This window comes from Saccopteryx leptura, chromosome 1, assembly GCF_036850995.1.
Source record: "Saccopteryx leptura isolate mSacLep1 chromosome 1, mSacLep1_pri_phased_curated, whole genome shotgun sequence".
NCBI lineage: Eukaryota > Metazoa > Chordata > Mammalia > Chiroptera > Emballonuridae > Saccopteryx > Saccopteryx leptura.
Window position 1 is genome coordinate 328,137,390 of NC_089503.1, and position 23,429 is coordinate 328,160,818.

General features: G+C 38.8%; 1 protein-coding gene across 4 annotated transcripts in view; it reads right to left on the bottom strand.

Moving 5' to 3' along the window:
* Positions 1-23,429, bottom strand: part of KLHL32 (kelch like family member 32) — a 241,751-nt gene that overhangs the window by 7,499 nt on the left and 210,823 nt on the right. For 3 of the 4 annotated variants that reach the window (XM_066358849.1, XM_066358848.1, XM_066358847.1), the window contains 3 exons: positions 18,139-18,197; positions 14,328-14,520; positions 12,186-12,280 (listed from right to left, as the gene is read on the bottom strand). In XM_066358849.1, coding sequence (XP_066214946.1) covers positions 12,186-12,280; positions 14,328-14,520; positions 18,139-18,197 — 347 coding nt within the window. Of the gene's footprint in view, positions 1-12,185; positions 12,281-14,327; positions 14,521-18,138; positions 18,198-20,113; positions 20,144-23,429 lie in introns of those variants that run through there. The other variant, XM_066358850.1, reaches the window with a different exon arrangement.

Genomic DNA, 23,429 nt, shown 5'->3' on the forward strand with positions numbered 1-23,429 from the left:
TGCTAGAGTGGCTCTGGTCACAACAAAGCGACACCCCGGAGGGGCAGAGCATCGCCCCCTGGTGGGCAGAGCGTCGCCTCTGGTGGGCGTGCCGGGTGGATCCCGGTCGGGCGCATGCAGGAGTCTGTCTGACTGTCTCTCCCCGTTTCCAGCTTCAGAAAAATACAAAATATATATATATATATATATATATATATATATATATATATATATATTATACACCATGATCAAGTGGGATTTATTCCGGGGATGCAAGGATGGTTCAATATCTGTGAATTAGTCAAAAGAATAAATCAACAAATTCAAGGATAAAAATATGATAATCTAATAGATGTAGAAAAAGCATTTGACAAATGCAGTGTCCATTTATGATAAAAAATTTTCAACAAAGTAGGTATAAAAGGAACTTACTTCAACAAATAAAGGCTATATATGACAAAGCACAGTTACTACATATGCAATGGTGAAAAGCTTTTAGCTTTTCCTCTACTTAGGTGCCCATTCTCACTGCTTTTATTCAACATAGTATTGGAAGTCCCAGCTACAGCAATCAGACCAAAAAAAAAGAAAGGAAAGAAAGAAAAGGCATCCCAATGAAAAAGAAATAAGTAAAACTATTTGTAGTGACATGATGCTATATATTGAAAGCCTAAGACTGTACCAAAAAGACTATTAGAACTAATAAATAAATTCAGTAAAGCTGCAGGATACAAAATATACAGAAATCTGTTGAGTTTTTATACACTAAGAATGAATGATCAGAAGGAGAAATTAAGAAAACAATCCTATTTACAATTGCATCAGAAAGAAACATACCTTGGAATAATTTTAACCATGGAGGTGAAACACCTATATTCTGAAAATTACAACATACTGAAGAAAGAAATTATACAGAGCACAAAAAAATGGATAGGTATTCCATACTCATGTGCTGGAATGATTAATACCATTACAATGTACATCCCACCCAACACACTACAGATTCAGTGCAGTTCCTATCAAAATCAGGGCATTCTCAGAACTAAAACAATACTAAAATTTATATGGGCCCTGGCTGGTTAGCTCAGTCAGTTAAGAGTGTCGTCCTGAAACAACAAGGGTGTGGTTTCGATCCCTGGTCAGGGCACATGGGAAGCAGCCAACGAATGCATGACTGAGTGGAACAACAGATGAATGCTTCACTTCCCCCTCCCCTCTCTCTTCTTCTCTCTGTCTCTCTAAAAAAATAAAAAGAAATTAAGTCCAAGCCAGATAGCTCTGTCGGTTGAAGCATTGTCCCAGAGCATGGAGGTTGTTGGTTCAATTCCCCAGTCAGGACACACACAGGAGCTTGCTGTCTCTCCCTCTCTCAATAATAATAATAATAATAAAAAATATATATAGAGAGAGAGAGCAAAAGACCCTGAATAGCCCAAACAAGCTTGAAAAAGAACAAAGTTAGAGGTATCACACTCCCTGATTTCAAACTATACTACAAAGCTGTAATAATCAAAACAGTAGGTTCTGGCAAATAAACAAAACATGGATCAATGGAACGAAATAGAGATCCCAAAAAATAAACTTGCTTACATGAACAACTAATCTATGACAAAGGACATAAGAATATACAAGAATGGGGAAATAATATTTTTTCAACAAGCAGTGCTGGGAAAATTGGTCTGCTTTCTTACACCATATACAAAAATAAACTAAAAATGGATTAAAGATTTAAATATCAGACCACAAAACATATAGAAGAAAACATAGGCAATAAACTTTGACATAGGTTTCAGCAGTATTTTGTGGTCTATTTCTCCTCAGGCAAGGAAAACTAAAGAAAAGTTAAACAAATGGGACTGCATCAAACTAAAATTTTCTGCACAGTGAAGGAAACCATCAACAAAATGAAAAGGCAATATACTAAATGGAAGAAAATATTCACAAATGACACATCCAATAAGGAGTTAATCTCCAAAATACATAAGGAACTCATACAACCCAAAATGTAAAAAACAATTCAATTAATTATGGGCAGAGGACTTGAATAAACCTTTCTCCAAAAACACACACAGATGGTTAATGGTATGTGAAAAGATGCTCACCATCATTCATTAATCATCAGGGAAAAACAAATCAAAACCACAATGAGATACCACCTTAGAACTGTCAGAAGAGCTATCATCAAAAAGTCAACAAAGCGTTGGCAAGAATATAGAGAAAAGAGAACCCTCATGCATTGATGGTGGGTATGCAGATTGCTGTAGCCACTATGGAAAACATTAAGGAGTTTTCTCAAAAAGTTAAAAATATAACTACCCTATGACCCAGCAATTCCACTTCCAGTATTTATCTGAAGAAAACAAAAACACTAAATTGTAAAGATACATGTACCCCCTTCCTCAATGTTTATTGCAACATATGAAAGCAAGCTAGGTGTCCATTTATAGATGAATAGAAAAAGTGGAATATATATGTATATGTATGTGTGTGTGTGTGTATGTTGGGAGTGCGGGGGTGGGGCGGGGATTGGATTATTTCTCAGCCATAAACTGAGAATAAAATCTTGCAATTTGAAACATGGATAGATCTAGCAGGCATTATGCTAAGTGAAAAAAGTCAGGCATACAAATACCATATGATTCTGCTTACATGTGGAATCTTAAAAACAAAACAGTAACAGGCCCATAGGTTAAGGAAACAAACTGATGGTCACCAGAGGGGAAGTGGTGGAGGGATGGATGAAAAAAGGGAGGGTGAGTAAGAGGCCCAAAGTTCCAGTATTAAAATAAGCCACAGCAGTGTAGCGCACAGCACAGGGAACACGTCAATAACAACTGCACAGTAACAGATGTGCACCAGACTTACCATGCTGATCACATCACAAGGTATTTAAATGTGAAATCATTGTGTTTTAGGCTTGGAACTAATATAATATTGTATGCCAACCATACTTAAATGGAAATTATTTTTACAATTTATTTATTTTTTACATTTTATTCATTTTTTCAGAGAGAGGAGACACAGAGAGAGAAAGAGACAGAGAGAGGAAAGAGATAGAAAGAACAGAGGGAGGAGCAGGAAGCATCAACTCCCACATGTGCCTTGACCAGGCAAACCTGGGGTTTCAAACCAGTGACCTCAGTGTTCCAGGCCGACACATTTACCCACTGTGCCATCACAGGTCAAATGGAAATTATTTTTAAAAATTTAAGTAAAATCTTTTCTCCCTTGGATTCCACGATTTAAAAAAAATGTCATTCACATTGTCCTCTTAATCACTTTCCACCTCTGGCCTCTTTTCCTACTCCTGCAATGTTTCACCCACGGACCTGTGGGTTACTCTTCTTTAATGATCTCGCCCACCCTCAGGCCTTCATCTATCACCTACGCAAATAATCCACAACTACAATAATGCATAATTGTAGATAAACGGGGCCCTTGAGAATTAAGGATCCAAGTTTATAAAGGAGGAAATCACTAAGGCCTAAAATATAGGAAAGGTTAAATTTATAGCTATAGTATTTATTTTCCCAAATGAACAGCTAGGCATTCCATATCATTTACTGAACAATATATCCTGTCACTACTAATTTAAACAATCTTTCTTATAGACTACATACAAACTTTGTTTTCTCTTTTGTTGACATGTATCTTTGTGAAGCACTGCACTTAGTTATTTTGACTGCACAAAGCAAGTTTCCCCCACTTCTAAAAGTTTTTGTCTTGAATATTCCATGTTCATTTTCCCAGACTAGAGAATTTGAGAAGTATCATTCCCCCACCCTGGGAGAAAAAAGGACACTCTCAGGGGATTTTGATTAGTACTCATTAAATATAGAAAGTAGTTATCTTTCAACATTTATCTCAGCTGTATAAAGTTAAATATTGTCTTCAATTTACAGAGAAGAAACTTGAGATAAAGAGAAAAACCAGTGATTTGCTCAAAGTCAGACAGTTAATAATTGTGGACCCAATATTTGAGCTCAAGGTTGGAACCCAAGAAAAAGCAAAGGCTTTTTGCCAATCATGACATCTCCTCATCTGAATAGATTATTTAGAAAACAAAATAACAGTTGAGGTCATTCAGAGCATTTTTTTCTGGTTCTATGGGACAAGAGAGACTGCATGTGTTAAGCAGATGTAATTTATTTAATCTGCAAGGAGGGAAAAGGAAGCACTGGCAGTTTTCCTCCCAAACACTCCCCTGTAAACTGGCAGAAAGAAGGCGTTGGGGAGAAGGAGGTGCCAGCTTGACAACATGTCCTCCAGCCAAAATAGGGTAATCATAAATGAAGAGCAGTGAAGGTGGTCTGGAAACAGACTAATCACTTGTACACTTACGCAGCTGCTCCCTTACGTGCTGTTCATCATCCCTGGCGCACCAGATTAGAGTCAACCTTTGTGCCAGACGTCTGCCCACACGCCCACTGCATTAACAAGAGCACCTCATTTCCAGAGGAATCTATTTACTATTTTCCATAAGCCTCTATACTAACAAGTCCAAATCCCAATCTTTAAACAAGTATTCATTTGAGAGCAAGCTTTTCTCTTGTTTGGGCTACCCTTTAATGGGTCCAGTAGTCTTTGCTAAGTTAAGTAGTAGAAGAAAAGAGAATAGTAGGCTTCCTCAACATCTGACAGGCCTCATCCCTGTGTAGCTCAACCCTACAGATGAGTTTAAGTTTTAATTCAAGTCCAGAATAGGCAATCTAATGAGACAGTTTATTGACTGGTTTTATCAATAAAAAAAATAAATAAAAAAGATTTTTGTTCTACACGTTAACAGACCAATCTGAACTATCTAAGTAGGACTTTCATTAACCTTAGCCACACATGCCCTTAGAATCCAAAGATTATACAGATTTGTGACTTACCAAAAATTTAAACGATATTTTTTAGATGTAGACTATTTTCTCCACCACCTCACTGTACATTTCAACCTGCTAATTTGTACTTAGGAATTTCTACTGTCTAATCAACATTTTCTCATAAACATTTCCATTCTCCCATTATCTGCTTTGCTGTTGGATATTCTTCCAGCAACTAGTAAAGAAGTGGCTTGCTTTTGAATAAGTAGCTAGTCTCTCCAACCATCAGTATATTACTGTTAGTGAAACAAAATAAATAGTTCCATAGTCACCCATAAAATAAGTATTTGAGATTGTGCAATCATAGTTCAGAATGAATGGCTATATAACCTATAACCAGCTGTCAATAAATAAAATGAAGGATATCATATATGATGAGTCTATTATCTATAAAGACTTCCATTCCAAACATCGCTTTAAGTGACAATCAGTATACTTATATGAACACTTATTATATATAAACAGTGAAGGCTCGCAAAAGCTTTTATCAGATTTACCTGTGCTTTGTAGGATCAGTGTGCCAGCCAAGACAATAAACTTTGCATTTGTAAAATGAATGATTTCGTATATCAAAATGTCTAATGGAACACAGAACTAGCCAGACTGCTGACGTTTTTTAAAATGTATTTATTTTATTGATTGATTTTAGTGAGAGAGGCAGGGAGAGGGAGAGGGAGGGAGAGAAAGACAGGAACATCAATCTGTTCCTGTATATGTCCTGACCGAGGACCAAACTAGCAACCTCTGTGCTTTGTGACGACGCATTTAACCAACTGAGCCATCAAGCGAAGGCCAGACTTTTTAAAAAGCAAATATATTAGAAAATTCGATCTCACAGGTGAAATTTATTCTACTAATACAGGCATTGATTAAAACATTCATGAGTCACCTCATTTAGAATCATCTTAATTTTGAAGCTACTCTAGAATATCCTTAGTGGTTTAAAATACACACACACACACACACACACACACACACACATATATACTCCATATTATGAGGACAACAGATATGTTTAGGAACAGACAAAAATCATTACAGAGCACTGCCTGTTGCCCAGCTCAATGTTTTAAATTCTGAAAAGTAAAAAATACAATGAATTCCAAAACACATTGAAGACTGACAAATACATGTTTGGATGAGAGATAAAAGCACTCCCTGTGGGGAAAGAGTTTGCTTATTTGTTTTTATACAAAAGATATAACCACGCTCTAGTACAAAACAGCCTTCAATGAACTAAAAATAAAGGCTCCCTTAAAGAATTTACTGTTTTTCAAAGAACTAACTTGTGGCTTTGATATTTTTTCAATTGTATTGTTGTTTTATAGTTTACAACTTTCTTCTTATTATTATTCTCTCCTTTCATTTTATTTCTTATTTTTTGGTTTATTTTCTGACTTATTAAACTAAATGGGTCAAAGAAAAAATCAAAAGAGAAATAAAAAATTATCTTGAGATTAATGAAAATTGAAATACAACATATCAAAACTTATGGGATGCAGCAAAAGAATTTCATAGAGGGAAGATCATAACAATAAATGCCTAAAGGAAAAAGAAGGAGCTCAAGTAAAAATCCCTAACTTTACACTTCAGTGAACTAGGAAAAGAAGAACAAACTAAGCCCAAAGTTAGAGAAATATAAAAAATAACAAAGAGTGAAAACAAATGAATCAGAGACTAAAGAGACAATAGAAGATTATTTTTAAAAAGATAAACCAAAAAGACAAACTTTTAATGAAAAGACAAACCAAACAGACAAACCTATAGCTAGATTTATTGAGGAAAACAGAAAGAGTACTCAAATAAATTAGAAATGAAGGAGACATTACAACTGATACCATATAAGTCCAAAGGATCAGAAAAGACTACTATATACAATTTATTAAAACAAACAGGACAACCTAGACGAAATGGATACATTCCTAGAAACATATAACCTAACAAGATTGAATCATGAAGAAACAGAAAATCTGAAAAGACAATTTATATTGAAATTTTATTTTTATTCAAGTGAGAGTTGGGAGCAGAGAGACAGACTCCCACATGCACCCCAACCAGGATCCACACAGCAAACCCACTAGGGTGTGAGGTGTGATGCTCTGCCCATCTGGAGCATTGCTCAGCAACTGAGCCCTATGTAGCACCTGAGACAGAGGCCATGGAGCCATCCTCAGCACCAGGGGCCAACTTGCTCCAATTGAACCATGGCTGCAGGAGAAGAAGAGGGAGAAGGAGGAGGAGAGGGAGAGAGAGAAGAGTGAGAGGGGGAGGGCACACAGGTGAAGCAGATGAGCGTTTCTCCTGTGTGCCCTGACCAGGAATTGAACCCAGGACCTCCACATGCTGAGCCAATGCCCTACCACTGAGCCAACTGGCCAGGGCCTATATTAAGGAGATTGAATTAGTAATCAAAAGCCTTCTAGAAATAACAGTTCAGGACCAGATGGCTTCACTGACAAATTATATCAAATATTTAAAGAAGAATTAATACCAATTCTTCTCAAAATCTTCCAAATAATTGAAGTGTAGGACAAACTTCCAAACTCATTTTATGAGGCCATCAGTACCCTGACACCAAAACCAGACAAGGGCACTATAAAAATTTTTTTTTAAAAAAGGCCAATGTCCCTAATGACCATAGATGCAAATGATTATACACCAAGATCAAGTGGGATTTAGTACAGGGATGTAGGGATGGTGCTCTATATATAGATCTACCAATGTGACACACCACATTAACAAAATGAAAGATAAAAGTCATATGACCACCTCAATTGATGCAGAAAAGGTATTTAACAAATTCAACATCCATTTATGATAAAAAACTTTCAAAAAACTGGGTACACACCTTAACATAATCAAAGTCATGTATTACATGCCCACAGCTAATATCATACTCAACAGTAAAAAGATAAAAACTTTTCCTCTAAGATCAGTATAACCACTCTTGTCACTTTTATTCAAGATAGTACTGGATATCAAAGCCAGAGCAATTAGGCAAGAAAAAGAAAGAACAGGTATCCAAATCAGGAAGGAAGAAGTACAGCTGTCTGTTTGCAGGTGACATGATATTATACATACAAAACCCTCAGACTCCACCCCAAAACTGTTAAGAGTTAATAAATCAATTCAGTAAAGTTACAAGATACAAAATCAATATATAAAAAATCTGTTGTATTTCTATACACTAACGAACTATCAGAAAGAGAAATTAAGAAAACAATCCTACTTATAAGTGCTCCAAAAGAACAAAGTACCTAAGAATTTAACCAAGGAGGCAAAAATCCATATACTGAAAACTATAAGACATTGACAAAAGAAAATTAAGTTACAAATAAATGGAAAAAAATATTCTGTGCTCATGTATTGAAATAATCAATACTACTAAAAACATACAATATAATAGGGAATATACAATAGGGAAAAGGATAGTCTCTTCAATAAATGGTGTTGGGAAAACTGGAGAGCCACATGCAAAAGAATAAAACAGAACCCCAATTTTATACTATACACTGAAATGAACTCAAAATGGATTGAATATTGAATATATGACCTGAAACCATAAAACTAAAAGTAAAAATAGGAATAAACTTATTGACATTGGTCTTGGCAATTACTATTTTCTTTTGTAATTGATACCAAAAACAAAGGCAGCAAAAGTAGAAGTAAACAAACGGGACTATATCAAACTAAAAAGCTTATGCACAGTAGGCCCTGGCCGGTTGGCTCAGCGGTAGAGCGACGGCCTGGCATGCGGGGGACCCGGGTTCGATTCCCGGCCAGGGCACATAGGAGAAGCGCCCATTTGCTTCTCCACCACCCCCCCTCCTTCCTCTCTGTCTCTCTCTTCCCCTCCCGCAGCCAAGGCTCCACTGGAGCAAAGATGGCCCAGGCGCTGGGGATGGCTCCTTGGCCTCTGCCCCAGGCGCTAGAGTGGCTCTGGTCGCGGCAGAGCGATGCCCCGGAGGGGCAGAGCATCGCCCCCTGGTGGGCAGAGTGTCGCCCCTGGTGGGGGTGCCGGGTGGATGCCAGTCGGGCGCATGCGGGAGTCTGTCTGACTGTCTCTCCCCGTTTCCAGCTTCAGAAAAATACAAAAAAAAAAAGCTTATGCACAGCAAAGGAAAGTATCTTTAAAAAAAGAAAATGCAACCTACCAAATGGGAAAAAAAAATTTCAAATCATATATCTGATAAGGGTCAATACCAATACATATTTATATTAAGAATTCATACAGCCTAGCGTGCGGAGGACCCGGGTTCGATTCCCGGCCAGGGCACACAGGAGAAGCGCCCATTTGCTTCTCCACCCCTCCGCCGCGCTTTCCTCTCTGTCTCTCTCTTCCCCTCCCGCAGCCAAGGCTCCATTGGAGCAAAGATGGCCCGGGCGCTGGGGATGGCTCTGTGGCCTCTGCCTCAGGCGCTAGAGTGGCTCTGGTCGCAACATGGCGACGCCCAGGATGGGCAGAGCATCGCCCCCTGGTGGGCAGAGCGTCGCCCCTGGTGGGCGTGCCAGGTGGATCCCGGTCGGGCGCATGCGGGAGTCTGTCTGACTGTCTCTCCCCGTTTCCAGCTTCAGAAAAATGAAAAAAAAAAAAAAAAAAGTAAAAAAAAAAAAAAAAAAAAAAAGAATTCATACAACTCAATTGCAAAGTCACCCAAACAATCTATATACCTGTCCATCTTCCAAAGTTTATCACAACCAACAAGTGTGAAGTCCCTCACAAAGCCTTATCCTGTTCACCCTCTGCCACCTACCTAAACTCATATGCAAGCTCTCCCTTTAATAAAAACTTTAAAAGGTAGCTGTCCTCCTCAGGAATGAAAGGGCAACCTACAGAATGGGAGAGAATATTTGCAAATTATGTATCTGATAATGGGTCAATATCTAAAATATATAAAGAACTCATAAAACTCAACAGAAAAAAAAATATGACTGAAAATAGGCAGAGGATCCGAATAGATGTTTTTCCAAAGAAAACAACAAATGGCCAACAGGGTCGTGAAAAGATGTCAACATCACTAATCATCAGGGAAATGCAAACCCAAACCACAATAAAATATTATCTCCAACCTGTTAGAATGGCTGTCACCAAAAGGACAAGAGATAAGTATTTGTGAGGATATTGATAAAAGGAAACCCTCATGCACTCTTGGTAGATATATAAATTGACGCAGCCACTATAGAAAACAGTGTGAAGGTTTCTCAAAAAAATTAATTTAAAACTATCACATGATCCAACAATTCCACTTCTGGCTATATACTGAAGGAAATGAAATCACTATCTCAGAGAGATATCTGCACCCCTATGTGTACTGCAGCATTATTTATAATAGCTAGGACACGGAAACAACCTAAGTTTCCCGAGTGTCCATCGATGGGTGACTAGATAAAGAAAACATGGGCTACACACACTCACTGTGTGTGCGTGCATAAATATTATACACACCATAAATATTATTCAACCATAAAAAAGAAGAAGAAAACCCTGGGCAGAGAGGGACAAATATTGTATAATCTCATTTATATGTGAAATCGAAACAAAATTTAACTCGTAGAAACAGAACAGATTGGTGATTGCCACAGGGGAAAAGTGTGAGGTGACAGAAATGGGTGAAATTGGTCAAAAGAGAAAAACTTCTAGTTATAAGGCAAGTAAGTCTCTGAGAATGTAAAGTATAGCATGGTGACTATGGGGAACAATACTGTGTCATAGATTTGAAAGTTGCTAAGAGTTAAGGTCTCATGACAAGAACTTTTATAACTATGTGAGATGACACTAACTAAACATATTGTAATGATCATTTAAGAATATATACATATAAAATCACTGTTACACACTTTAAACTAAGACAAAATTAAAAGTCAGTTATATCTCAATCAAACAGAAAAAACAAACAAACATCCTGTTTGATCCAGAATTCCCGTCATTATAAAAAGCTTCTTAATTATGTTACAGTAGGACCCATTATCCATGTGGATACATTTCAAGATCTATACTAGGTGTCTGAAACGATGGATAGATCTGAGCCCTATATATACCATGTTTTTTTCTATAAGTACACACACTTTATGTCTTCTCTTTGGAATATCTGAATTACCAGCCTCATACTCTTGTGCTTTTAAGTCATTATTAAGTAAACTAAGGGTTACTTGAACACAAGCACAGGGATACCACGACAGTGGCTCTGATAACCAAGATGGCCACTATGTGATTGAAAGGAGGGTAGCCATCTACAGTGTCGATATGCCGGACGAAAGGATGAATCGAGTCCTGGGCATGATGGGATGGGATGGGATAGAGTGCTACTCAGAACAGTATGCAATTTTAAACTTATAAATTGTTTACTTCTGGAATTTTCCACGTAATATTTTCAACTGCAGTTGACCACATGCAACCAGCCCACAAAAAGTGAAACTGCATTTAAGGCAGGGAACTACTGTATTTGTATCTATGTTACTCTTGCTGATTTTTATCTACTTGATCTATAAACAGAAGTATGTTAAACTCCCCAGAATACCCTCTGGCAAAACAAATCAAGAAATTTTGAACACTTAGATAAATGTGAAAGTTTCTTTAAAAAAATTATACACACACACACACACACACTTTGGGATGTGACTAAAGAAGTGGGAATCTTAAATAGTCTTGTGACTATCTATTAAAGGTACTGAAACAGTTGTTAAAAATCTTCCCACAAGTATGAGATTAGATGAGTAGTTATATGGATATATTTTTATGGAGATCAGGAAAACGGTCAGGGCAAATAGATGTCAATGATATCAGAGAATATGTAGAATAGAAAAACAACTATGACACTAATTGTGGAAAAATAAAATTAATAATACCTCAAATATGTAGTCAACAAAAGCTGTTCTGAATGGCCCAGATGGCCGCTAGCCCAGCCCGGGCTGCTCACAGGCTGATGTGCCAGGACTAGTCACTGGGGAAGAGGTGTCCCCATCGGGCCAGTTTTAACCCTCTACTGCTCAATTCTGCCAGGAAGGAAGAACAGCTTTTTCGGTGGCATTTTTTTGGAAATGAACAAATTATGATACAGAAATTAAAGAAATGGAATAGAAAAATATTTGTAAAGTTTTTTGGGGGTGAAAGTAGTACTTCTAAAGACTTCTAGATTTTCAAAGTTCATCTCCACTGTTAATAGGGCTCTTAAGTATCACTTTCGGGACGCAGGATGAAGTTCAGTGGCTGAACTAGTGCACAATGGGAGCTCAAGCCTCTCTCCACATGTAAACATCTCTCCCTTCAGTAGCCGCATGGCAAAAAGTCACCGCACTGAATCACTTGAACAAACTTCAAAAGGAACCTCAACTACTCACCTGGATACAAGCCAGAGGCTCGTTTGTCCAAATTGAATATCCACCAACTAAATATATTCTCTCATTATGGACAGCAACTCCAGATTCATTTTGGCCTAAAGTAAAGAGAACTGAATTAAAAAGAAAAAATAAATCCATTTCCTTGCATGGTTTAATTAACCCTTTTGCCACTGAGGGATACAATTTACCCTGTGGCAGATTTATATACTCCACAGGATTTTTGTAGCAACTAATCGCTGCTTCCCAGTACTCAGAGGGAAGAAGTAGGCACTGTTTCTCAGAGAAGGAGCCTGTGCCAGGTCAGAACCAGGCCATACACACTTACTGGCTAGCCCAGTAAACACAGCATGAAATACAGTAATAATAAGCCATTTAGAACTAAAAGTTTTATATCGTTATATGCCATAAATTTATAGTGGTGGAAATAAGGTATATTTTAGAAATGCAAAACACCTCTTGTATTACAAACGCTTTTAAGGCAAGTGCTTACATTTGTAAAGTAACAGCTGCAAACCCAAGAAACCAATAAAACAGAGCCATGCCCCTGGCATGCCCCAAATGAAGACAAATGACAAAAAAAAGATAAAGTTACTACCCTCCCTTTCTTTACATACACAACACTTTTAAGACTATATTAAAGTTCCCGAGCTGGGACCAGCCTAGATAGTCCCTAGACACTGACACGCCAAAATGATGAAAGGCTCCTTCCCCATTTAAAAAAGAAGACAGAATAACTCACTACCACATATTCTTCCCTGGAGGCCATCAAAGAGCGAGATAGTCTCTTTTTATTGATGGGCTGACACAGGATTGACTGGGGTAATAAATAAGCTATAGCAGACAGAAGTGCAGAGCCAGGGACCAAGGGCTCTGGTGCCACTACAGCAACAGAGTTAAGGATTGGTGGGTGGGCCTCAACATTCATTTTTGGGAAAAACAGCAGCTCAATACAAAACACCTGACCCTCTCCCATTGGTTATGCTCTCAAACCTCCCAGGAGCAGCTGTGAGTGACTGAGTGCCCTCTCAGCATATTAAATTGTCTTCCGGCACTAGTCCAGCCCCCACTTTGAGCCTGTGGTGTTCCTGTTAGCAGAGCAGCCTGAAAGGGATCCGGTCACCTGTGGATGTCAACAATGAAAGCCGACAAGGGAACGGGTTTTCCACCCCAGAAAGAAGCATCAGGAGGACGCTGCTCACTGCTTCCGTCCCATTCCCTCTGGGGATGAGATGGGTCCATACCCAGCGTTGCCCTGCGGTCAGTCTGGGGTGGGAATGTATGGCCAGAAGAGCCACCAAACCCCTATGCACAGAACTACTCTAAGACTTAGTCTTTAGGAGAAAATAGCCAGAAACAGTATTTAACAGTGACAAATAATGACAGCCATTCTGAACTCACAAGAAATGAGGACTAAAAGTAATGAGAAGTAAAACATAAATTGCTTCTATAAAGAGCCATTAACTCTTTATTTAGCACCAAACCCTCCTATTTGTATCAAAGTTTCTAAGTGAATATATGGACAGTAATAGACATGACATGCCTACCTTAGTCACACGGGGACACACACAAAGGTCATACAGGCCCCAAGAAACTAGATGATCAGCCTCCTAACTAAGTGAAATTCTGTGAGATAATGTGTATCTTTCTGTTGATAAAGCAAGTTGTTTTATCACCATACATTTAATATTTAGAGAAACAGCTTTTTTTTTTTTTGTATTTTCCCGAAGTTAGAAGCAGGGAGGGAGGCAGTCAGACTCCCACATGCGCCTGACCAGGGTCCCCCCGGCGTGCCCACCAGCACGCCCACCAGGGGTGCAATGCTCTGCCAATCTGAGGCGTTGCTCCATTGTGGCCAGAGCCATTCTAGCACCTGAGGCGGAGCCCATGAAGCCATCCTCAGTGCCCGGACCGACCAACTTTGTTCCAATGGACCCTTGGCTGCGGGAGGGGAAGACAGAGATAGAAAGAAGAGAGGGAAGTATGGAGAAGCAGATGGGCGCTTCTCCTGTGTGCCCTGGCTGGAAATTGAACCCGGGACTTCCACACGCCGGGCTGACGCTCTACCGCTGAGTCAACCAGCCAAGGCCGAGAGGCAGCTTCTTAAATCTGCTTTTCCTGATTTTCTTAATCAAAGGTACTTGCCAGTCAACAGGTTGAAATTACAACGCGTCCACTGGTCGGTGTCTATGTTGTAAGCATCTATATGCCGCACAAGGATCCGGTCATTATTATAGTCCAGGTCATTGCCTCCAAGGACATAAAGCTTCCTATGGACAGCAGCCATGGAATGGTAGACCCTTCTCTGCAGCATGGGGCTACGGCTTATCCACTTATTCTGAAAAAAAAGAAATTCAGGTGAATTCTGTTCATGGGAGACCTTCAGGGCAGAAAACAGCTGTGCCTCATTAGTAAGGGGGACCCTAATGTTTGTCAGTCACCATCTATTTAAATATCATCTAGATCAGTGGTTCTCACCCTTTCTAATGCCATGACCCCGCAATACAGTTCCTCATGTTGTGGTGATCCCAAACCAAAAAATAATTTTGGTGGCTACTTCATAACTGTAATTTTGCTACAGTTATGATTCAGAATGTAAATACCTGATATGCATTATGTATTTTCCGATAGCTTTAGGCGCCCGGCTGGGGTCACGACCCACAGGTTGAGAACCGCTGGTCTAGATACTTTGAAAGGTATGGGCTTCTTACCTGAAAACAAGTGCAGAAACACCCACATATTCCAACTCTGTTTTTCACTTACATAAGGCATTTCCTCTTTTTGGGGTTGCATTTTATAGGGCATTTTGCATTTCTAAGGGGAGCATATGAAAATACAGAAATTGAGAGAACTTACTCATGCAAATTACTTAAGAGTGAAAGTGCACAGATAGGTCTACTGTCTACAGTGGTGTAATGATTAAACACCAGGCTCTGGATCTAGAATGCCTGAGTTTATAACCTGTGTGGAAGCTCAAGCAATTTACTTCCCCTCTCTGTGTCTGCATCCTCATCTGTAAGAGAGGGATAATAATACCCTCCTGACGCTAATACACATAAAACATTTAGAACAACGCTTCACACATAATAAACGTCCAATAAATATACACTTTAGAAAAGTACTGTAATAATCACTGACTACCCAAGCTCCCTATGTAAGCCTGGGTGAGGGTGGCTCTCCTGTTCTTCCTAAGATTAAGCTCTTGAGATCAATGAAAGAGCGAAGATTTGGTTCAGCAACAAACTCTTTCACTGCCCTCGTAGCCGCCTTCTTTAATAAATTTACAGACACGTTTTCTGTCAAACCGAGAAATGTTATTTCGAGGCATAACATTTGTTTTAGCAGGAAGGCCAAGTTTTATATAACTTTAGGGAATATCTGGTTCTAGGTTACTACAGTATAAATGAGAAAGGTATGCGTGACCCTTCTTACAATAAGGTTTCTGATTGAAATCTAATGTAAAATTAGATAAAAATAAAATCTGACTTTAATTTTAAGTCTCTCCTCAGTAATGGACAGGTAAGTAAATGTGAGGGAAACAGCTGTGTTCGCCCTACTTGCGGGCTGACCGGCAGCGAGCACTTAGCCGACTGGGGCGCGGCAGCGCCATGTGTGTGCGGTCTGTGTGAGGGTCTGTGTGAGGCTGCGGGTGCTTTCCCTGGGCGGAGCTTCTTCCAGATCCTCTCTCACCACCGTGAGGTGCGGTTTTCCTGCTCCCTTGCCCTTCACTGCGAAAAGTAGATGTTTCTTTATTCACTAGCTCTTTTCCTTTTGTTGTGCACTTGCTTGCCTGCCTTTGCGAGCCTCCAATAAACAGGTACAGCCCGACGCTTCCCGGCTCCGCAGTTCTACTGTCTGGCTGAATCCAGTGAGGACCTGTCTGGCCTCGGCCACCGGCATTACACTAAACCTAACCATATCCTTTCTATGTAAACACAAAATATACAGGAACAACCCTGAATCCTTTTTGCCAAGAAAAATTTGGATTTCGACCAGAAAAAAAAAAATCACACGATGTTGTGAATACATAGAATTTCACTGGCTCATAAGCTGTAAAGGAAGAAGACAAAAATGTTTTGTATAAATATTGGCCATTGACTAAGGGCATATCTACTAGCTCGTTTCTAATTTCTCTTTTAAAGATACACTAAAAAATAAAGAAAGAAAAATGAAAGTGGTTTTTACAAAGTGAAAGGCTTGCATTTTTCTGCTTCTCCTTTTTAAATATGTCATAATAAGAATCTCCTTCCAATTAAATCTCTTTTTTTAGTAAGATAGTCAAACCTTTCTTTCAGGTTTTCTGCTAAGAAATAGCTTTAATACATTACACATGAGTGGATTTAACTCAAAACTCTGACGCTACCTTCCTTAGGATGTTTTCTACGAGGCAACCCATCGCAGAATTAGGGATCAGTGTGTGCATTAGCAGTCCGGTCCCCTGCTGCAGGACCACGGACTTCATCTGGTTTGCAAAGCCTGCCTGAATCTTCTGATTATATCTTTCGCTTCCTTCACTGCCTTGCCTGCCAGGTGAGCCGACAATCGCTGCAAAGGCAAAGAAACGGAGGGGCCTGGTGGGGTCATGCCTAATAAGCGAGCAAGTGAATACTAATCAGTGGTGGGGAAGCAGAGGTCACCCCAGCCTGCCTGTTGGCAGGTAGCGATGTGCTCTGTGGCAGATGGCAGGCATTATCGACTCTCCACAAAGGCCTCGAAGAGGAATAAGCACCAGGGCTGAATGATAGAGTTATTGAGATTCTGAGCAAGATGCAAGCAGATGTGATGTTTGCCAGTACCCACCGTAAACACTATGCCAGCAGAATTTAAAAAAGAGCATGTGTGTACAAACATGAAACAGAAGTCATTTGAGAAATGTTAACACCTTCTTCCTCTTTAACCACGTGCGCTCTGAACTCAAGCAACTGCAATTAATGATCCCTCTTGGGACAGCAGGCCCATGGACATGTGGTCTCTGAAATCTATAGCTTCTAATGACATCAGGAAACAAATGAGCAAAGACAGAAACAGCTTCGTTAAAAATCGAGATTCAGTCATTGTTAAAATACAAAGATTTCAAATAGACTGAGGTCACTTTGGACATACATTTGGTGGCTAATCCCAAACCGGACAGCCAAAGCAACCTGTTGTTTCATGTTCCATTATCTTCAGCTGACAAATATTCAGCCTCCAAATTAAATCGTGTGGAATATTGTCATAATCATGAAAAATATTTACGTTACCAAAATCACAGAAATAGAAAATTTCGGAAAATACTTTCCAAAAGTCACAGATATTTTGGTAGAAGGAAAGAGAATAAAAATAGTTCTTCTTTTTGGAAAAAAAAAAAAAAGACATTATGTGTGTATGAGAAGGAGACAGGAGGGACAGACACCATCAAAATGCTGCCAGTGCAGGACCAGATGTTAGATGAAAAACAAACTATTCAGACATTTCTACTTTGGGCTCGTTCTAGACACTGTTCTATGACATTTTGGCTACACTGAGTTAAATAAAAGTTGTCCATCTATTTTGAAATAAAGGAACCATAAGTATACCCCCCCATAACATGCTTCTAAAGGGACAGAGCAAACATAGCAACAGAACAATCTGAATCCTTTCTTTGGCTGCCCCTGAATATCTGAATAGGAACCACCTCTTGATAATGGAAATAGAAGGCTTTGATCTCATTACATACATATCTTCCTTTTTTTCTACATTGTGCAAAACTCTGAAAGAGTTAAGCATTTTTTATGGCATAAAACTAACGGAGCTGAGATTTTTATGAGGGAAAAAAAAAAGCGAGCAAAAAGCAGTTTATCCAGATGCTTCCTTTTTTCTATATAGGTTTAAGATGCATATGTGTGTGCAGACTTGGCATGCCAACTGCTAATTACTATAGAAATCTTTTTAAATTCATTTTAATTAAGGTAATGAGCTTTCCTTATATGATTCTTACCTGGTTAGGTTCATATACCATTAGTCTGTTCTGATATTGTGCGGTGTTAGTTACTCCACCTGTAATGGATTAACATGTGTTAGAGCTTTCATGAATAAGAAACAGGGCATTCCAACATAAGAGTGAGATACAATTAAAGAAAAATTAGCTACTGCTGAGGATCTGTTCCTATACCCTCGTGGTGAACCCGTGGCATAATTAAGAGGCTTATTGTTGAAGCAGTTTCATTTTCAGGAAACATTTCAGAAGCAATCCAGTTGAGAGCAAGCAACAGGTGTGCAAGCTGCTCTGCGTGGCCAGACTGAGGGGTGACAAAGGCGGAGGGAGCGGGGCGAACACGGCACACAGACGAATCTGTGCAACTTACTCCAGAAACATAGTGATATGGAGAATTCTTGTCTTTAGGTAATCTGGCAATTTTACAGTTCTAACCTTCTATACACTAACACAGTGATATCCTGATACCTCTTTAGAAGAACCATATCTAAGAATAGACATGACTTATCAAAAGAAATCTAGAGCCAGTGCTGTCCAATAGAATATAACAAGAGCCACAGATGTGAGTCACATATGCAATTTTAACTTTTCCAGTAACCATAGTAAAAAGTGAAATTAAAATATAACTTTATTTCACTCAAAATAGCCAAAATATCTTTCAACATGAAATTAATGTGTGTGTGTATATATATGATATATATGATATATATACATATATTTCCATACTAAGTCTTCAAACTCCAGTGTATATATGACACAGTGTATCTCAATCCAGATTAGCTGCGTTTCAAGCGCTCAATAAGTCACATGTGGCTAATCGCTGTCAGAGTGAACAGCACAGTTCTAGAATTCCTGGATGCATTTGCTACTGTCCTCAACTTTTCGGAAGCACTCTTGCCAATTGCTTAGCTTCAAAAGACTTGAGACCTTCTGTTTAATCAAGAACCACTAAAAATCATTACATGTTTAGCTAAATTTCTCATGTTTCATGTTTGTGGCATTCATTGAGCCCTACAGAACCCAGAAATAATTGATTATACTTTAATTGTTACCGTTAAATGGAAAAACTAAAAAGCAACATAAAACAGCAAAAAGGGAAAATAATACAATATCAAATATTGGGTAATAACAGAAATATAAGAACCCCCCCCAAATTCTATCTTTAGAAATATTGCCTTATACATAGTACTAGATGCTGGTGTAAAATGAATAACATTCTTATTTTAATAAGTATCACAAAAAAGCAGTTACTTTTGTAATAAGTATCTAAAATTAAGCCAGATTTAAAAGCTTCCTATTGAAATTTTTTAAATTTAAGAAATGAGTACTGTTACAATATGGTCCAGAATAGCATTAATATCCCTCTCAGCTTGAGTGAACTTTAAACAGGCTTCCTCCTCTCTCTAAGCCCCCGATTCTTACCCCTTTTTTCGTAGAGCATTTACTATAGAAACTTTTAATTATAAATTCTTTCTCTGCCTCTTTAACATGTAAACCTTTTATTTTTATTTTTTATTGATTGATTGATTTTAGTGAGAGAGGCAGGGAGAGAGAGAGAGAGAGAGAGAGAGAGAGAGAGAGAGAGGAACATTGAGCTGTTTCTGTATGTGCCCTGACCGGGGATTGAACCGGCAACCTCTGTCCTTCCAGACGATGCTCTTAACCAACCAAGCTACCTGGCCAGGGGTACATGTAAACCATTTTAAAAGTTTTTGCAAGTTTTAGACTGAGGAATACCTTCCTCAAAGTCCTGAAAGCTATCCCATTGAAATGTAATCATCACGTAAGGTGATAATGCCTCTACTGCCCATTTTCTGTGGAGGGTAGGAGCCTAACTTTGATGGATACCGATCAGCAAACACAAATGGCCTGGTCACAGAAAAAAAAAATACAAACTCAGGCATAACTGAATGTGCTCAACACATCACATTGATCAACCTTCCTCCAAAAGTCCTTCAGTTCTTTTCCACTAGCTCACCCCAGTGCTTAAAAATCCTCTTGCCTCTTGTTTTTCGGAAGAGTTGACTTCTGACTGCATTCTGGTCTTTCTCTGATAGTACAATGGTCTTGAATAAAGTCTCGCTTGTCTATTTTACTTTGTCCTTTATAATTTTTGCTTTGACAGTTCAAATACTTTGAATAGGTCACCAGTCAATTCCATGGTCAGGAGTCAAGTCAACCAGAATCCAGAGGATTAGTGCATAATCCTCAACTGGGCTGAAATAATCGATCAATACCAATGGATACACAAAGGGAAGGGAACCTGTCCAGGTCAGTCATTTACTCTCTCATTCAACTCTAGTAAGGAATTATATCTCCCATGTAATTGGCCATGGCTATTAACTGAAGGGCTTTTTAAAAAATTCTCTCTGAAGCTTGCAACCACTTCTTAAGCTCTAGGATAGCTTTGTCTGTGAAGGAAATCCAAATAACAGAGAGAAATTAGCTTTCTGTCCTCAAAAAAATAAGTCTTCTCTGTGTTTCTCATCGCACATGTCATTTTAAAAATCAAAACACTTTAGAAAGCTGAGCTGAAATGCGAACATAGTAAAAATGTATCCCCAAAATAAATACAGAGATATGTTTGTTTTTTCCTCCCAACCTTCCTTTCTTACTTGATTAAAAATAGAATGTCCAATGATTCTTTCTACACAAGAATAATCAAACCTATCGAGACCTCACAAGTCTTCAGTGTTAAAATGATTGCCAAGTTTTAATCTGGCCATAACACCAGATTAATGTCCCGCTCTCCTACAATCGTTCTCCAAATGAGAGGTAACAGAGGGTAAAGTTCCCACTCACTATTTCAAAGCTCTGATGGTTTATCTACTTGTTTTAGAAATATGGGACAGAATTAATATCTACTGCAGTAAACTATCTGTTTATGACACTATTTGAAAATATTTACACTACTATATGTATCAGAGTCTGCCCATTAAAGATTAAATGCACAACCAATGGATAAGAATGTAGCTATTACATCCTCTCTCCCAGGCAGGGTACTCAGTTTATCTTTACGCTCTTCAGAATTATTATTTACCGTCTCCCACAGATACATCAGCTGCATTATAATAGAGTGGTTTTTTCTTCTTAATCTGCACTTGGTAATTAGATTCCTTACCCTTACATACAAATTTTCATTCACCTGACAATGTTTAGAAATGAGATACTGGGTTACTAGTCAGAGTAATAATGGAAGTCCTACTTAGTTATTTGGTTGATTACTTCTAAAATGTTAAACCACAGGAGGTGCCTAAAAAAAACCTAGCACTGTGACTTCTGCTAAGTCAGGATTGCCAGGGAAAACCTTAGAAATTGGTTTTATTGAACTTCTCCTTTGAAAGAATTTACAAATGAGCATATAAATAAAAACAATTTCTTCACAGGCCAAAAAAATATCTTTTTAAAAAAGCATGCCAGTATTCATTCCACATTTCTTTAGCAGTGTTACTCATTTGCAGAGCTTTGTCATTACATTCTCTTCACATAACACTCCTCGCTTTTAGATTAATCTGCTGAAATGAGATGCTAAGGATTTGCATACAGATTTGACTATACAAAAATAGATATGAAATTAATAACAGTCTCTATATGTTCTAATTTCTCCTAGACTGGAGTACCCTTGCCTGCAGCAGTATTCCTGGCTTTGAAAGTCATCAAGCTGATTTGTCTGCTCTAGGTTATGATGCCACATGCTGCTATACTGTCCCCTGCAATCAAAGACTTGCAAAGATAGATTCCATGCCATCGAGGATATTTTATAGATTGGCAGTTTTGATCTCCCTCCCCCACCCCGGGGAGGATAATCTGCATCTTAACAGCTTTCTATAGATACATCTGTCATTAAATATGCCATTTTGTATCAGCATCCATTTTTAAAGCCAAGTTTTCCCTAACTTTGAAGTGCCACCGTCCAAGACTTTCAGCCAAAATTGAAAATGAACAACCCTGTCTTATACTTTTGCGCTGTGACTAAAAGATATACTGCAGGTTCCCCCAAAGTCAAATAAGTCTTTAAAAACTGCCAGAAGGAATGAAAAGTTACCACCATGCTACCAGCAGTGAGCAATGCTTTCTATCATCAAGACAAGAGTAAAGCATTTTTCTTAAGCTTCCCTGTTCAACTCCCCACAAAATGTTGTGACAAATGGATGAATGCAGACGGGAGAGAGGATGACAGGTGACTGCCAAACAAGCAATCTTTGCCTTCACTACTGAGAATTCACCGACTCCCAAAACTCACTCTGTTTAAGAGCAGTAACAGGTCAAAGCGGATGGTGTCTATAAAACAGTGTGTTTAGAAAAATAACTTTCAACATATGTTGATCAGGGTAGGTCCAGTCTGGCAGCTCTGCTAATTTTTTTTCAAGGACAGACAATACCTTTGCTGATAGAGTCCTATGCTAGCACAGCACTAGACCCTTACCAGGATGAGCACAATGCAAAGAACTGTGTGCGTCTGTGCTCTTAGGGACAACACTCCAGATTGGAGTTCAGGACGGCATCGCAGGTTCTCTGTAAGTCTCCTGGAGGCCTGCAGTGCCTCGCTTCACACCAGTCAATGAGAGTGTCTGCACAGGCTGTGACATCAATATGCTCCTTTAGGCCTCTATCCTTGGAACCATTTAACAAGCCAAACTTAGGTTCCTTACAATCAGCATAGAGATGATGAGATCTCTCTCGCTGGTTTTTAGATGAACTATAGAGCATGGGATAGATGGCGAACCTTTTTATAAAAACTGCCCACTTTTGCAGTGCTGGTCAACCTGGTCCCGCCTGCCCACTAGTGGGTGGTTCAGCTTTCATGGTGGGCCAGTCACGGCGCAGTTTGGTTGCTGCGCTACCCTAGCCCACCATGAAAGCTGGAACACCTACTAGTGGGTGGGAGAGACCAGGCTGACCAGCACTGCAAAAGTGGGCAGTTTTTATAAAAAGGTTCGCCATGCCGGGTATAGAGGTATCTACAGAGTAAAGTGTATAATATCGTACTAGTTTGTTTATGGACATTTCTTACCATTTCCATAAAACGTACAAATGATTTTTACAGAATATTGAAAAATAAGTAAATATGGAATACTGAATCAATAATGATTGAATTCTGTAGTCTGAAATCAGTTTCTTATAACCTTGTTTGTAATAAGCAGAATTGCTGGCTGGTTTATAAGGATGTCAAAGACTTTTTTCTTCTTTAATAGTTGAAGCATCTCCTCTGTAAACTTGCTCCAGTTCTCAAAAGACTAAAACTTCACACTTACACTCTAATTATCAAAAGAATAACCTGGCATTAGGTGTGA